At 27.5% G+C, this 16,272-nt stretch overlaps 5 protein-coding genes across 6 annotated transcripts; 2 read left to right on the forward strand and 3 right to left on the reverse strand.

Moving 5' to 3' along the window:
• Nucleotides 1-2: 2 nt before the first annotated feature.
• ADPS (alkyldihydroxyacetonephosphate synthase) lies at nt 3-3,556 on the reverse strand. The gene is made up of 5 exons (XM_035080657.1): nt 3,278-3,556; nt 2,615-2,704; nt 2,053-2,333; nt 1,319-1,607; nt 3-1,243 (listed from the first exon to the last, which is right to left on the reverse strand). The coding sequence occupies exons 1-5, from the start codon at nt 3,373-3,375 to the stop codon at nt 160-162; spliced, it is 1,842 nt and encodes a 613-aa protein (XP_034936548.1). The 5' UTR covers nt 3,376-3,556; the 3' UTR covers nt 3-159.
• A 496-nt stretch (nt 3,557-4,052) lies between these two features.
• Nucleotides 4,053-5,748, forward strand: LOC118065387 (uncharacterized). 2 transcript variants are annotated; one of them, XM_035080635.1, is made up of 4 exons: nt 4,053-4,227; nt 4,381-4,757; nt 4,846-5,040; nt 5,321-5,748. In XM_035080635.1, the coding sequence occupies exons 2-4, from the start codon at nt 4,488-4,490 to the stop codon at nt 5,501-5,503; spliced, it is 648 nt and encodes a 215-aa protein (XP_034936526.1). In that variant the 5' UTR covers nt 4,053-4,227; nt 4,381-4,487; the 3' UTR covers nt 5,504-5,748. The 2 variants fall into 2 exon arrangements, with proteins under 2 accessions (XP_034936526.1, XP_034936525.1); XM_035080634.1 differs by having other exon boundaries at nt 4,057-4,227; nt 5,267-5,748.
• A 461-nt stretch (nt 5,749-6,209) lies between these two features.
• Nucleotides 6,210-7,434, forward strand: Nthl1 (Nth-like DNA glycosylase 1). The gene is made up of 2 exons (XM_035080688.1): nt 6,210-6,850; nt 6,942-7,434. Exons 1-2 carry the CDS (start codon nt 6,236-6,238, stop codon nt 7,344-7,346), a joined length of 1,020 nt encoding a protein of 339 aa, XP_034936579.1. The 5' UTR covers nt 6,210-6,235; the 3' UTR covers nt 7,347-7,434.
• vito (nucleolar protein viriato) lies at nt 7,368-8,450 on the reverse strand. Its single transcript, XM_035080689.1, has 3 exons — nt 8,161-8,450; nt 7,965-8,070; nt 7,368-7,888 (listed from the first exon to the last, which is right to left on the reverse strand). The coding sequence occupies exons 1-3, from the start codon at nt 8,262-8,264 to the stop codon at nt 7,454-7,456; spliced, it is 645 nt and encodes a 214-aa protein (XP_034936580.1). The 5' UTR covers nt 8,265-8,450; the 3' UTR covers nt 7,368-7,453.
• Nucleotides 8,451-8,865: 415 nt separating this feature from the next.
• Nucleotides 8,866-11,308, reverse strand: Achl (La ribonucleoprotein translational regulator Achilles). Its single transcript, XM_035080636.1, has 3 exons — nt 10,251-11,308; nt 9,804-10,179; nt 8,866-9,719 (listed from the first exon to the last, which is right to left on the reverse strand). Exons 1-3 carry the CDS (start codon nt 11,127-11,129, stop codon nt 9,061-9,063), a joined length of 1,914 nt encoding a protein of 637 aa, XP_034936527.1. The 5' UTR covers nt 11,130-11,308; the 3' UTR covers nt 8,866-9,060.
• Between the last annotated feature and the right edge of the window lie 4,964 nt (nt 11,309-16,272).

A 16,272-nucleotide genomic window follows, 5' to 3' on the forward strand; every position in this document is an offset into this window, starting at 1 on the left:
TTTACAATAATTTATGAAAAATTATAATGCAAATACATTTACGCATTTGTACCAAATAAAAAAAGATTTGTTTATTTTAGAAATATTTGGTAACTTTCATCTCTTTTAAAATTATTATCTATTATATTAATGTATTAATAATTGATACGAATTAAAATTTTATAATTTAGCTAAACAATTAGGATCTAAATTACCCGCTGCAAATATATTATGAGGATCTAAATGCTTTTTTGTTGCACGATAAAGTGATACGCCAACATTTCCAACTGATTTAGGATAAAATTTAGCTCGCATTTTTCCTACACCATGATGATGAGAAATAGAACCACCATTAGCAAGTATTTCATTTCTTGCATTTTCTTCAATTTTTTCATAAGTTTCAATCGGTTCGTGTACACCAGTATAATTAAAAGCTAAATAAAAATAAATACAACATCCTGTGTCATAAGTTTGCGTGACTCTACAAGATACAAGATAGTGCGTTATATTTCGTTCTTTACAATCACGTGATACTCGTGACTTAACATTACGACAAAGTGAAATTGCTCGACTCCATGGGACTGATGTTTCAAATGATTCTGAAAGTATTTGATACTCTAATCCTAAATCCCTAATATACGCAATTATAAAAGTAAGAATATAACCACGTTCTCCATTCGTTTCTCCGGCACTAATTCCACCAAATTGTTTTGCTATTGTATAAATTTTTTTTTCCTGTATTGCAATATTATTTGTATCATGACCTTCAAACAAAAGTGTTGCTACACAAATGTCATCCCAACAAAAACCTTTTATTTTGGTAACATAAGTTTGTTTTAAAATTTGCATAAATTTATCACTCCAACCATGTTCGGGACGAAGTGCTTGACCAAACTGAAATTGTTCATTGTCCATTAATCGTATACTTGATGGTTGACAACGTTGTTTGGCAATTTCTCTCATTGCTTCAACACCACTTTGAAAATTTGGAAATATAACACTGCCATATTTGATAATCTTTGGTAATGGTCTTACTTTAAAAACAACTTCAGTTACAACTCCAAGAGTACCTTCACTGCCAAGTATAATTTGATCAAAATCCGGTCCACTAGAAATTCTTGGTACTTGTACATTTTTTTCTAATGTCAATACTGGATCTTCTGTACGTCCAGTAACCATTCGTACTCTAACTATTAAATCCTCAATATTCCCATATGTATTCTTCTTCATTCCACTGGCTCTTGTTGCTACCCAACCTCCTAAACTAAAAAATATAGAATAAAAAATATCAAGTCTTTCTGTTGATAAATATTATAAATCTCATTTATTAAAAAAATACCTTGAAAATTCATAAGAATCAGGTTCATGTCCAGACGTTAAACCTTTTAATCTTAATTCACGTTCAAGATCTTGTCCAATTATTCCGGCTTCACAGCAAACGAGAAGATTATCTTGATCGATCCATAATATTCGATTCATTTGAGAGGTATCAAGAGAAACAATTGGACGCTGTTCATTAGGTGGGCATGTTGCAGCTCTACTCACACTAGTCCCTCCACCAAAAGGAATACAAGCTATCCCATATTTGACACAAATTTTTATTATTTTTTCTACATCATCGTGACACTCTAAAATAAATAAAATTTTCATATTATTATCTTTATTTATTTCCAACAGCATTGGCAAATTAAATAGTAATTTTGAAAAAAAAATTATTATTTGTATTGCAAATATTGAGTCACTAATATAAAATTTTAATTTACTCTTAATGTAATATACTATTTTTATTATCATATAGTGAAGTAATGCTAACTGACTAAATAAATATTTGTTATTTATTATGTCATTTTAACATGATTTTTTTCTTCTAAAGTATAATTTCTATACGATTTCAAAATTTTAAGACTTGTATCATACTAATTTTAATTATGTAAAGTCATTTAAGATTATATAAAAACGAGCAGTAGATTGAATTTTTTCTAATATATAATAAATAGTTTTAAAAGCCATTCTTATGTAAAATTCTATGTCATGCTATTCATCATTATTGAGTAAATTATTCACTATACATACTTGGCCAGAGAATGATGTCAGGAATTCTTTCAAAGTTACCCTGTTTCAATTGAACCATTTCTCGGAGTGTATGACCATGTGCTCTAAACAACCGGTCTATACCTTCTATAGAATATGTAATATTTAATTCTTTCACAGCATTGACAAACTCTTCCGTAACAATGGATTTAGGAAAAGACATGGGTATTGGTTGCGACAAAGTTCGATTCTTTAAATCAACACCGAGTACTCGTTGAACCCATTCTGTGAAGTATGGAAGTTGTAAATTCCCAATTGGATACCTTAAACACATAATAAATGATTTACATAAACATGATAATTTCTTGTACACACTGATGATAGTTATTGACATTCATTTTAATTGTACAGTAAATATGTAATGATTAAAGAATAATATTAATAAGCAGTTCTAAAATGTTAATTTTATTTAGTCATCGCTATTGATAAATTGCAGTCTTTACTTTGGCTACATTAAATTTTCATGAGCGTTCTATTTGAGTTAGTTAACTGTGCAAATTTATTACAAAATCAAACAAAAGTATTATATTTAATTTTCACTTACCTAGATCCAGTAAATTCAATAATTGAATTATCATTGACAATAAATTCAGAATCTTTATAGCCCCAACCATTCCATTTAAGTAAATCTTGTCTGTATACGAAGAAAAAAAATATATTAATCCAACTGATAATCGTTTCAAAACAATTGATCATAGATAAATTATTAGATTATTTGTATTTTTTATAAAATTAATATATATTTAAATAATAATTATATATATAACTTAATCACAAAAAAATTAATTGAATCTTTATAAAAAATAAATCATAAAATACACGTGACTAAAAGCCAAATCAAATGGCACGAGTTTCAATTGATATTTGTAAGGATATACTATAATAAAAATGAAAAACAAAAACAAAATCAAATATGTTGTTTACAAATTCAAACAAAGCAAAATTATAGTAATCACTTTAAATTGATTTATTATTGTGATTTTGATGATTTTATATGAATTTCTTAAAAAATAATTAAAAATAATAGTGACAATACTAAATTAATAGCCATGGTATAAATAAGATAAAATGAATCATAAAACTAAATAAAGGCGTGGTTGTAAAACATCTGTTCGACATAAATTAATGTAAAAATCAATAACACTTAAAATAATTTATACTAACGTTTGAAAGGGTAAATGATTTTTAAACAAAGCACAAAACTGACCTATTTCTTGGCACAATACTTTTAACTTCTATAGGACCAGAGTCATTGCCGGCTTGATAATCCTTTGATATTAACGAATTTGATTTCATATTAGACATCTCTGAATTATCTTCACGACTAACCTCTTATCTTGATATGCACATGTGATAATTGGGCTAAAAAGAACAATTGAAGTTTACAAGTCGACGTTTGAGTACGTACTACTGTCGAGCTGATTGTATATCAAGAATATAACTTTGGTATTCTCGGTGCTACCACATGAGCCGATAAACCAAATTTAAATCGATACAGCACCCGCTTGATAAGACTCCGCCCATTGGTTGAATGTATGTAACTACACATTCAATAATCATCCAATCCTACTTTCTCAAACAATGAGCGTTCTAACCAATAAACGATATCCTTTGTTCAATTAATATCATCAAATGGTCAATACAAAAAAATTTTTTAATTAACAGCGGTTATTTTTTTTATTATAATATATATGTATCATCAACATATATACAAATACAATAGTATTGTATAAAAAACATAATTATTATATCATAATAGTTTGAAGTATTTTAATATTGTTTGTTATTTCTCTTTTTTATTAAATGACAATGTAGATATTTTAATTAAAAAATTAAATTAAAAATTTTAATCATTAATTTGATGACAATTAAAATTGTGTTACTAATTAAATTAAATGAAGCATCGTTTATTGTAAATGATTCATTAAAAAATGTCGGCTGTTTTTGAAAACCAGCCCTTCTTTTCTCGTCTGTATTACATTACACGTGTGTGTATATAGCTATGTAATCATTCGTTGCATATTTTTTTGGTTGTATTTTTCTACAATCTGAAATATAGATGATTTTAAATAAACTAAAAACCGTAAAAATAAAAATAATTTTGTGATTAAAGATTATTATTTGTTATAAAAATATTTATTTGCGTTTATAGTTATAGTAAGTATAAGTTAAAAAAAAAAAAATTTTCAGAAAGTAATCAAGTAAAAACGATACGGTATAATAACGTATATCCAAAAAGATAATTATATCTAAAGTCAAAAAAAAAAATAATTCAAATACGTATTGGTTAAACGCAAAAACATTTTTCAGTGAATTTTTCATTTATGATGGCCACTCTTCAGTATTGATACAACAAAAGAAAATACTTGACTGAAAACAAGTATTTACTGTTGAAAAAATTTTAATTTCAAAAGAATATGCCAGATAGTGCAGCAGTTTATCAACCTACAACTGTAGGTTATTCTTATGAAGTTGGAGGTGATGGAAATGAAAGTGGTGTTGGACGTGGAGGAGGTTCAGGAATTCGACATGGATTTTCCAGAATTGTTTTTAGACATAAAGTGAGTACTCGAAAATGGTTAGAATGGGTTCTCTTGTCAGTAGCACTGTGTGCTACAGTTGCTGGATTAACAACAATGCTAGTAAATGTTATATCTTCTGACAACAATCATGTCAATGAAATCAAGGTATTATAAATAATAATTTCTTTATAAAAACTTTATATAATAAATAATCATTACTAATATTTTATTTTATTTTTCATAATTTTAATAGGATAGTAAAAACTTTTCATATACGGAAACTAAAATGGATAATAATACGAATACCGATTCATCTCAAGGATCATTGGCTGCTGGTGCAAGTATAACACTTTTAGGACTAGTAATGGGTGCTCTTTGGGCATGGTTACGATTTTTCCGCCATGGTGGTAAATCACAACGAAGTGGAATAAGTAGAGCTAGTGGACAGGTGAGAATTTTAAAATATATATATACATATATATCTATACACATTTATGCATATTATCTCAAACGGAATTTAAAGATTTACCATTAAAATGCCTTTTGATCCTTTTTAATATCCCTTGACGTTTATTTTTTAAATTATTTTATTGAGTTGCCGATCTGTTGATTGTGACGGCATTTTTTTTCCTTGCTCATTATTTTACCTTATATACGCTATGCTATGACGAAAGATGTTGGGCGGTTTGAATCCATCAACTGACTTGCTGGTGGGTTCAACTTCGCAGTACGGGCCAGTACTTACTGAGGTGCCAAGCCAGATGATTAATAAGCAACTAATTAATGAAACACGAGCCATTCCATTATCTGATCAAGAAGAAGAAACTCATACTTTGATGCCGGATTCGACGATCAATCCAATACCGTTGACTAATGACTCCAATCACAGTTCCAGTCAAATAGCAGGTTGAGTGTAGAAAACATCAATGAAGTATAATTACAATAGTTTTCATCTTCTTCAACGCTATTTTTTTTACTTAGAAAATTAAATAGTTATTTATTGATAATTAAAACAAAATACTTGTTCTTCATAATAATTGTATTTTATTATAAATGATTTTTTATTAATATTATTATTTTTTTAAATTTTTATTATTATGAATTTATGAAACGTATCTTATATCAATACTAATAATCTGTAACTAAAGGCACAAAAGTTTACGTTAAAAATTTATTATAATTATGTAAAAAAACATTCTTTTTGTAAATGTACTTAGATTATTTTTTTTAAATAATTTAATACACTAAGAATTTTATTAATTTATATATATATCATCAATATTTTAATAATATTAAGAAACGTATGTTTTTTTATACTGTCCATTAATTCGTGACATTAATGTAATTAATTTTAAAAAATATATGAACGTTGTTTCATTTCATTTCCATTTATATATTTGTCTAATATTTATTTACGACTCGTAGTCTAATAATTTTCCATGTATAAAAGGCAATAAAGACTGAGTGGCTGAAATTTTTTTTTTATTATTAAATAAAGTAAATATTGAAATCATGCACGATATAATATGAATAATTTTTTCTCTTCCCCATTTTTAATACATATTAGTATATAATATTTTTCAATACTATATATATATAGTATCTACATGTATAGACACATTTAAGGTTATGTTCCATGTATTATGTACATGTGTTGTAAACCTAATTTTTTTACAAAATTTTTCACAATGAATACTCGTTCAAAAGCTAATAAAAAATCTACAATCGTAATAAATAAAAAAAATTCGATTGCAGAAAGAAAACATAAATTATCTACTGCAGAATCACCTGATAAAAGTAATAAAAAAATAACTGATAAAGACGTATCAAAGTATTTCGTTACAGAAATTCAAGAACCTAATGAAAAAGTAATTAAAAGAGAACGTAAACCTATAAAAATAGAAATTAAGCAGGATAATGAATCAAAGGAAATTGAGAATTCCTGTGAAAAAAACCAACTCAAACAATGGGCTCCATATAATTGGGAAAAAACTTTTGATTTAATTCGAGAAATGAGAAAGTATCATACAGCACCTGTTGACAATCAAGGCTGTGATAAATGTTCAGATAAAGATGCAGATCCAAAAGTAACTCGTTTTCAAGTCTTGGTATCATTGATGCTGAGTAGTCAAACAAAAGATCAAATAAACTTTGCAGCAATGGAACGTCTTAAAAAACATGGTTGTACACCACAGATTCTGTTGAATACATCAGATACTACACTAGGTGAACTCATTTATCCCGTTGGGTTTTGGAAGGTAATGACACTGAATTAGATATAGAATCATTTCGACATTATTAAAATTCTTCTTCACTCTATAAAGGCATAAAAAATTCATCAATTTACAGAGAAAAGTTCAATACATAAAAAAAGTCGCTGCGATATTACTTAAACAATATGATGGAGATATTCCAAGTACCATTGAAGACCTCTGCGCTTTACCAGGTGTTGGTCCAAAAATGGGACATTTATGCATGCAGGTTGCTTGGAACAAAGTAACTGGGATTGGAGTCGATACCCATGTTCATAGAATATGCAATCGATTAGAATGGGTTAAAACATCTACAAAAACACCTGAAGATACTAGAAAACAATTAGAATTATGGTTACCAAAAGATTTATGGCCTGAAATAAATCATTTACTTGTTGGATTTGGACAAGTAATTTGCTTGCCTGTACGTCCGAAATGTCAAGAATGTTTAAATAAAAATTTTTGTCCTTTTTTCAAAAAAACAAATATCAAAGTAACATAACATATTAAGGTATATAAATTTACATTTATTCTGAAAAAACTTTTTTTTATATAATAAATTATTTTAATATGCAAATATAATTTTTCTAAGACAACAACTGATTTTATTTATGTCTTACGTGTCGATTTTTTTTTCTTTTTGTTATTATTTTTTTTTAATGCTCGTTGTTTCAATGATTCTTTACCCTGAAATTTATGTTTATTCTTCTTTCTTTCTAAACTTTGTTTCCGTTGAAAGACTTTACTTGAAAGAATCTTCTGATTATATGTTTTTTTTATAGCACTTGATAATTCTTTCTTAGACAAAATTACTTTGTCATCGTGACAATTAGATGTAAATAGAGTATCTGCATCATCATTTTCCAAGTTTTCATCATGAGTGAGTACATTATCACCTATCCAACTAGAACTACGTGTTAAATCATTTAAATTAAGTTCTAGTATACTAACAGTCTTTCCTTCTGTCTCGTATTCTTTTTGAGATAATAGTTTTTCTACTTCTGGTATATCTCGGTGAGATATCGGCAGATACTCATTTTTGACCTTATTTAAATATAACAATAGAAATTTATAAATTCGTTCAAACAAAGCAACAAATAAACTAAAATAAAAAAATTACCTCTCGTTTTATTCGTTTTTTTTCCTCTTTGATTTTCAATTTTAATTTTTCGTTGGCTTTTCGACGTCTTTCTTGTTTTCGTTTACTAAATCCAGTAAGATATTCTCTAAAAACAGTACATAATGAGAGTTGGAATAAAAAATCAAGATGAAATAAAAAAATTTAGAGTTATATATTTATTAAATTAATAAATTACTTTCGTTCTTTTTCATCGAATATTAAATGTACTTTTCTGCGATTATTAGACTTCCTATTAACATTACGATTGAGGTTAGGAAATTGTCTTGAAACTAATGCCATATTAAATAAGGACACACTTAATTATTGGTAATTCAAAATCAACTTGAAATAAACGTATCAATAAAAAATTATAAATTTTTAATTGTATAATAATACAAATAACACGTTAATTTATTTTGCATACATAAATAGAAGATGAGCAAAAGCCAAAACTGTGTGAGACGGACATTGAGATCGGAAACTCCATTTTCATATACAAAATTTTCTCTGCAGTCGGTAATAATTACACATACATATATACGCCATATATGTATAGAAATATTATACAGCGACATTTATATATAAATTATAACTATTTAAAATTAAAAAGTATACTTAAATTAAGATCATTATAACGATTTTAATTTATTGGATACGTATGGATTAACTTTAAAGGCCATTGTATCTAAGTATAATCTATCTTGTAATCTAGCAAAACTTATGGCATAATAATGTTATATGATCAATAAACACCGTCAACCAGGTCAATGCTACTTGGAAAAAAATTTCCTTCAAAGATTTAATTAATATACAACTATATGGCTGTACAACTTTTTTCTTATTTAATTTAAACTTTAATGTTATTATTTGATAAATAAATTACAACTATAATCACTGGATAACCATTTTAAAATATTTACCTTTAATTTTACGTATTCTTGTTGATCTTATCAATAACTATTTACAATTGTGAGTATCATCGAGCACTTAAATATATATTTCTTAATTACATTTTATGATCTAATTGTCTTTTTATTAAAATATTTTTTTTATCTAATATATGGAGTTCAAATATCTTCACAATGTTGGAATATGGTCAAGCACAAGAAGATTCAACGGTAGGTGTGACATTTGAATTTTCAACAGATGAATTAGTTCGGCCAAATCCACGTGTTCCGTCAGGACCTGATGGTAATCGTGTAATATTTTCAGGTAAATGTGCCATTAAAACGAATCCACTATTACTACGAGAACGAAAACCAGAACAAGAATCAGATCCTGATGAACAAGAAGAGAGTCTTCGACTTCCAGGATCATAACCAGAGTCCCTACTACAAGTAGATAATCTCCTCATCATTGGACCATATTCAGCAGAGCCTCGTCGACTAGTATGATGATAATATGAATTACTATTCATATAATCAAAGTTGTAACCAAGAGTAGTGGGGCTAGAACTTCCAGGTGTACAGCAAGAGTATCTCCTTGATGCTGATTGTCCTGGCCAATAATTGAACGGTGGATAAAGATTATGTTGACTTTGATGAGGTGACAGGTGATATAACGATGAATTGAAATTATTATCCGATTCAGAAGAACATGAAGAAAATCGTCTTCCAGAATAGCTTACATTATCAAGATTAGAACTTGAATTAGAACATGCGGAAAGTCGACGCATTAATAGGGGATTATTTTCTGATCCTGAAACGGTACAAGCAGAAAATCTTCTTGAAAACCATGGATCCATTGATGGTGAACCTAAAAAAAAGGTAATTATATAGAATGAAATTATTTTTTGATTGATTATTAAATATGCTCAACGAATAATTTCAGAATAATCACCATGATTACAAGTATATGGATTAATGGAGAGCGCCGTTTCTCTTTTTCCTAAATAAGATTTACAGCCTTTTATTCTTAAATTTTTATTTTCTTCTTCTGAACCACTAGGACAACTAGATGAATAAATATTTTCTCGTGGTGCAGAATTTCTCTGAACAACATTTTTCTTCACCGGTTGTGATTGTTGCTGTTGTTGTTGGTTTGATTGTTGCTTTCGTTTCTTTTCTCCTGCTGTTATTTGTTGAAGTTCATAAATTTTGGTATCACCTAAATTTAGTTTTTGAGCTTCTCGAGCTGCTGCTGAGTCTGTGAACTCAATTAAAGCACATTCTTCATCAGATCCAAGTTCAGGCCTTTTTGAAATAGCTTGACGAATCTGCAATAAATGAATTTAAATTAAAAAACTAATTGAAATAGACAAATAAAAAATGATGTAAAATTTTTTACTTCTGCTGGCACTGGATTCCCTGGTCTTAAAATCCTTATGAGAGCAATTTCACCAAATTGCCTAAAAATTTCAGCCACAGATTCAATTGTAAGCTTTTCTACAGGGAGCTTAGCAGCAATTATAGTTCTTGATGGTAATGTTTGATCGTATTGCGGTAAAGGGTCACGCCGTCTGAGTTTAGTACCCAATTCATTAACTTCTAATTTAGTAGATTTAGCTCGAAGTGCTGTTCCAACTACTCTCCAATCCCTACTCAAATGTTTGACTCTTTTAAAACTAGAGATTAATTTAAGCGATACATATCCTTCTTTATTTCTTTTTACATGTTTTAACAAAAATGCATCTTTGATGATATTTTCATCAGAAAAATAAAATTCTACTTGAGCACAAATTTTCTCAGCAAGTTCATCGCTGACAATAGGTTCCGTCTCTTTTTGTTGATCTGTCGGTGATTGTGGAGGTGTAAGGTGTATGGCTTCATCTAAATCCTTTGAAGGTACTTTTTTACTTGAATTGTCATTTTCATTTATTTTTTCATTACATTTTAATTTTTTTAATGCAGATGTATTTGAAAATTGTTTAACAGGTGAAATACAATCAGGTTCATCAGTGCCAATATCCGAAAAATCAGCTTCTTCACTTTTTGAACCACGTCTATCAAATGATAAACTTACATCGCTGTCAATTGAAGAAATACTGTCTCGGGTATCTGATTTTTTCATAGGTGGTGGTACAAATGTCAAGCTTCCCACTTCATCCATTGATTCTTGTTGAATATCCAATTGTTCATCCATCATGTTTTGTTTATTATCTGTTAGATTTGTATCTAACAGTTGATGATTATCATCACTGCACTTCACCTCTTCCTTATTGCTCATCTTCACTTATCATAATTTGTTTATTAAATTCTATCTAATCTCAGCATCTGATGAAGAAAATTGTTTTACACTCACTAATTTTTCTGGTAATTAATATAGTTGCTGTAAAAACAATAATTTGTTCGAATTTATCAAAGAAAAGATATAATAAAACACGGACAGTGTGACGGTTTAGACAAGAGTGGCCATCCGACTTAAAGAGTCGCGACTTCTTTAAGTACTTTTTCTGACATTGCGCACGCGCGATACTTTTACAAATTACTCTTCATCCACCACTTTCATATCTTTCACTTATTTTTAAGTGTTGTATGTACATTATTACTATTCACCACCATAATACTAACCACCTTTTTTTTCCTTCACTTCCTCCCATCCATAGTCTTCTTTCAAGGACACTATGGAACCTCAATAGAGGTCATGACCTTTTCATATGCCCATTTGTGATTGATTTATAATGAATCAGCCAAATAATAAATTTTCAAAATATTGAATAGCCATTTAATTTTTTCAGAAATCGATTATGAATAATACATAATTAAAAAATTTACTATGATAAAAAAATTGATGAGCATATTTGTTTTTTTTTTCAGTTGTAATATTAAATTTTTCAACTCTATAATGGATGAAAATGGAAAAAAAATGATTCAAGTACATGACCTCCAGAGACAATCTGACAGTCTTATAGTATCTTAGCGTATTTCGTGTCGCATCCGGACGCTGTGAGCATAATAAGATATAGGTCAAGTGCGGCTGGTGTCTTGGAAAAGAGTAATCATAAAAAGTATTGTAAGTTTTTTAAAGACATACACTTAATTGTAGACATTTGCCAAATAATTGTTTACGATTTTTATCTTTGTTTTAACACGTTGATTAATGTCTATGCCACTCTAATAAACTAATTTATTCGGAATACATATATTTAATTATTAAATTTCAAAAATTCCAATCAGTTTAAGTAAAAAAATTCTGATTCAATTTTTTAATTTTTTTTAGGTTAAGTTATAAAAATTTAATTGTTTTGTAAGTTAATTAAAATTAAATTAATCGAATAATTTGTTATATTATTTTTTTCAGCAGATGAACGTAAAAAATTCAATTACAGTAATTGAATAAAGTCTAAACGATCAAGTCCTTCTTGCACAGCATAGTTTTCCGGATCCTTTACTTGTTGTTCTAAAGATGATGTAAGATTACGTAAAAAAAAATCTATACATATATAATCGAAAGAGGTTGATACCAGGAATATGGGGTGACACGCAAAGTCAAAAGTATATAATAGAATTATGTCTTTACGTAAAAGATTTAAGTCACCAGGGCATTCGCACAGCAAACACTTGTTTTGCTTCTCTAGTGTTATTATGCAACAACCATGTTAAAATTAACCAGTTATGAATTGTAAATGATGAAGATTTCCTAGAGTTAATTACATTTGATATTCATAACAATAATTTTTAATGTTGAATATGAATGTTAAGGTTAAATTCGTTACTCCAGGATACATCAAGAGTTAAGTCAACAGAAAAAAAAGCATTAACATTCATCAAATTTTTTTTATTAACCTTCTTTAAATAAAAGTAATTGAAATTTATGAACAATAGTTATTTCAATTCTAATGCTTGAAAAATTTTCTGAAATAATGTTATTCTTAGTGAGTATAAGTAATAGAAGGTGTGATAAATAATTGTTGCTAATTATTTAATTATCTAAGTATTAAATGATACATGATAAATATTTTATTATAAGTTTATAATAGCAAAAATTAATGCGTTGATGTATATAAATAATGACATAACTGGTCAAGAGATAAACAAGAATGATTCACTCAATTGTGTACAATACATATAATTTATACAATGAATGCGTTGACATATAACTAAAATAATCATCATCTAAAGATTTATATGAATTCTTACTACACTGTAATCTTAAAAGCTATTTAATAGAACAAATCGATAAATAGATCAATCTAAAAATATTAGATCCTGTTATGTAATTGCTATTATTTTCGTATTTAAGTTAATGTCTTAGTGAATCGACGTAAGAACTGCTAAAGATATATGTATCCTTTGAATATAATTGACTTTCACCCTAATGCAAACAATCACATAATTAAACATAATATTAAATAACTAAATTGTCAATAATTATAAAATTAACTATAGATTGTCAGTAGAGGAATTAAGGATGTATCGACAAATTGTGAGGATCAATGTATCTGATTGGTAGGAAATTTTTTGAGATCAAAGATGAAAGAAAAGTGAGACGAGAAATAGGAGTTAAAAATCAAGGACATACATACTCACTTATGTTAAGCCTCTCGTTGAATCTCAGAGGGCGGTGAATTCCCTGGGGCAATCGATATATCTTGGTTTGCGAATGTCTCAGAAAACAAGACAGGAATCATACCCACACCGGAACTGGGTCAGGGTAGCCCGCCAAACGCGTGGATCAGTTTTATTTTCAATTCGTCATCGTTCATCATTAAATATATGAAACGAAATGTCAATGCATTGTATTGCACTTTTGTTAATGATCTTTTTTAATTTTCAACTTTAATATTACATGAAAATTATAAAAATAAAAGTATCTTTTATTTTTAAAATATATATTTTTGTAAATTATCATCTACATCATTTTTATTTTAGATTGAAACTCTTAAAGGATTTTTGATAATAAATTAAAATAAATTAGAGAATGATCATGAGAACCGCTGGTTAAATGATTGTGAGTCAGTTCAAGTCAATCCGGTGTATACGAGCAAAGCAACAATAAGGACTGACCGTGTAATGCGAGGCCCCCAGGGTGATTCGTCAAGATGACCATGACCATATTATAAAATAGAGGCTCCCAATGAATTGACAATTACTTCCAGTACCAAAAGTAACTCCAAGTGCACATGTTGATTCAGCAAATTAAAAGAAAAAAACTTAATTTTCAGTAATATCAAAGTTTGTAAGTAGCATTGCTACTGTTAACCCGACCTTCATCATAATATCCAGAAAAAAAAACTAAATAATAAACGTTCTTAAACTAATACCAAAAAATTAAATCAGGATTACTGTCAAATACAAGCATTAATATTTAGATTCATTATAGTTAAAAACAAATCAGTTCTACCAAAAATTCAATTTTATATAAAACAGCAATATTATATTCAATAAATGGTAAATCATCAATCATAACCAGATCATGCCATATTTATTATTAAGGTTTTCTATAAATTTTCCTACATGATCAGTTGAACATGTAAACCCGGAAAGTTCTCGTGAAATCTGGTTTATCTTCAAGAATATACGATTAAATGAAAAAAAAAAATCACGAGAGTAATAACAGCCTCGGGCAATACAAGTACGTCGTCAGACAAACTTGAAATCCCTTGACCCAGTATATATTGTAGTCGACATGTTCACTGTTGAGTATATTTATATATATATATAACACCCCAATGTCCTTCAATTTGAAGTAAAAAAAATCAGATCCTGTCCCTTTATTAAGAATTTTTCAATTTTTGTACCTACAAAAGCTCCAAGTTGTTTTTCTCATAAGTGAGCTAAAATCAATTCTCTTCCAGAATATTCTTATAGTCATAATTTTACTGATTTAATTATATTATTCATATAATTGAAATATGTACGGTAATTAAAGATCAATGAATACAATATTACCATAATTATCATTAAAGAATTAATAGAAAATTTTTACCGAATCAGATTTTTCACTTATTTGAAAGTCATTTTTTCACAATAGTAATAATACATTACACCCGTGTAAACAGTTAATTATTTATACATTTGAAAGATGAAAATAAATGGATTATTCCTTAATTAAGTAATATAGTTAACATTATTTCCAAGTTTGTATTTTATGAGCTCTTATTAGCGATTGGGAGCAATATTCATATAGAAATACGTATCATAATCGTGTAGAGAAGTTGTTCAAATTTTTTTTTTATTGTAGCAATGTTTTTTCCACAATAACTAGCAACTAAATAACTAATAGCGTGCACACAATATTTTTTTTCTTGTAATCAATAGATTCTGCACAGTCCTGCAATAATTATTCAATACTTTATTTGTCTTGTTGAAATATTCTATGAAATATTTATGATATTCAATATTGAGATAACAATACATTGTCCTCTTCATTCAATTAACGATCGATTATAATTATTATTTTTAATAATATTATAATTATTATCATCATTATTATTTAATTATAATATTTATATATATATGAATTATTAGTCTCGTGTCAGATTTATTATACGCCTGTACATTGGTAACATTTTACACCCTTAATTTTTACTAATTTTTTCTCTTTTTGTGCTTTAAAATATGCACCACACTTACTTTCATTCTTTCAATCGCACTAATAAACATTAAATATAAATCCACCATTTTTATATATTTATGTACGTGGAGATTTTTCGTTCATCAGATAGTTAAATGCCGTATTTTAGTGATATTTAAATTTACTTGCAGACACTTTGTTCTTTTTTTTTATTTATATTATTAGGCATATGTTTGTTTTTTTCAATTTATATATATATCGATTTATCATTATTTTTTAACATCATACTTTTTTTAAATTTACATTATATTATTATTACTTGTTCTTATCATTCATACTTGTGTTAATATAACTTTTTAACTATTGTCTATTTTCTTCTTTTCAACACGTTCAAAGGTCTCTGGATTAAATAACAAATTATATTATATATAAAAAAAACCATAAACAATTTATTGTTCGTTGTACAAAGATGATTGAAATTAAAATGTTTTAATAATTGTATATACAATGTAGTCTGTAAAAATGTAATTTGTAAGTGACTGATATATTAAATAAGTAATTTTATTGAAAGAATGATGTCTTTGATAAAGATATGTTTTATCATGAATTTTGTTTATTATATAGACTACATTGTAATTAGTTTTAATGATTGACATTAATTTAATGAAATTATTTACAGTGTTTAATAATAAAAAACGTTATTGTTAAAAAGAAATAAGTTATTACTCCGAGTTATTAATTTAAAATATAATCATAAATGAATACAAACTAAGAAATGAAAAATTTCTTGTCAGTACTTATTGCAGAAATTTTAATTTAACTCAAAATGAACTATCAATCTTTAAATACATAT

The sequence above is a fragment of the Chelonus insularis genome, unplaced genomic scaffold (assembly GCF_013357705.1).
Source record: "Chelonus insularis isolate UGA/USDA-ARS -01 unplaced genomic scaffold, ASM1335770v1 contig_310_pilon, whole genome shotgun sequence".
In the NCBI taxonomy this organism is placed as follows: Eukaryota; Metazoa; Arthropoda; class Insecta; order Hymenoptera; family Braconidae; genus Chelonus; species Chelonus insularis.

Coding starts and splice junctions, on each gene's coding strand:
- Nthl1 (XM_035080688.1), top strand. CDS start 6,236: ATGTACATGTGTTGTAAACCTAATTTTTTTACAAAATTTTTCACAATG. Junction 6,851..6,941: donor ATCCCGTTGGGTTTTGGAAG/GTAATGACACTG, acceptor ATCAATTTACAG/AGAAAAGTTCAATACATAAA.
- LOC118065387 (XM_035080634.1), top strand. CDS start 4,488: ATGCCAGATAGTGCAGCAGTTTATCAACCTACAACTGTAGGTTATTCT. Junction 4,758..4,845: donor ATCATGTCAATGAAATCAAG/GTATTATAAATA, acceptor TAATTTTAATAG/GATAGTAAAAACTTTTCATA. Junction 5,041..5,266: donor TAAGTAGAGCTAGTGGACAG/GTGAGAATTTTA, acceptor CTATGACGAAAG/ATGTTGGGCGGTTTGAATCC.
- ADPS (XM_035080657.1), bottom strand. CDS start 3,375: ATGTCTAATATGAAATCAAATTCGTTAATATCAAAGGATTATCAAGCC. Junction 2,705..3,277: donor AGTATTGTGCCAAGAAATAG/GTCAGTTTTGTG, acceptor CTTCGTATACAG/ACAAGATTTACTTAAATGGA. Junction 1,608..2,052: donor TGACATCATTCTCTGGCCAA/GTATGTATAGTG, acceptor TATTTATTTTAG/AGTGTCACGATGATGTAGAA.
- Achl (XM_035080636.1), bottom strand. CDS start 11,129: ATGAGCAATAAGGAAGAGGTGAAGTGCAGTGATGATAATCATCAACTG. Junction 10,180..10,250: donor GGAATCCAGTGCCAGCAGAA/GTAAAAAATTTT, acceptor CATTTATTGCAG/ATTCGTCAAGCTATTTCAAA. Junction 9,720..9,803: donor TCCATATACTTGTAATCATG/GTGATTATTCTG, acceptor CCTTTTTTTTAG/GTTCACCATCAATGGATCCA.
- vito (XM_035080689.1), bottom strand. CDS start 8,264: ATGGCATTAGTTTCAAGACAATTTCCTAACCTCAATCGTAATGTTAAT. Junction 8,071..8,160: donor TTCGATGAAAAAGAACGAAA/GTAATTTATTAA, acceptor TACTGTTTTTAG/AGAATATCTTACTGGATTTA. Junction 7,889..7,964: donor AAAAACGAATAAAACGAGAG/GTAATTTTTTTA, acceptor TATTTAAATAAG/GTCAAAAATGAGTATCTGCC.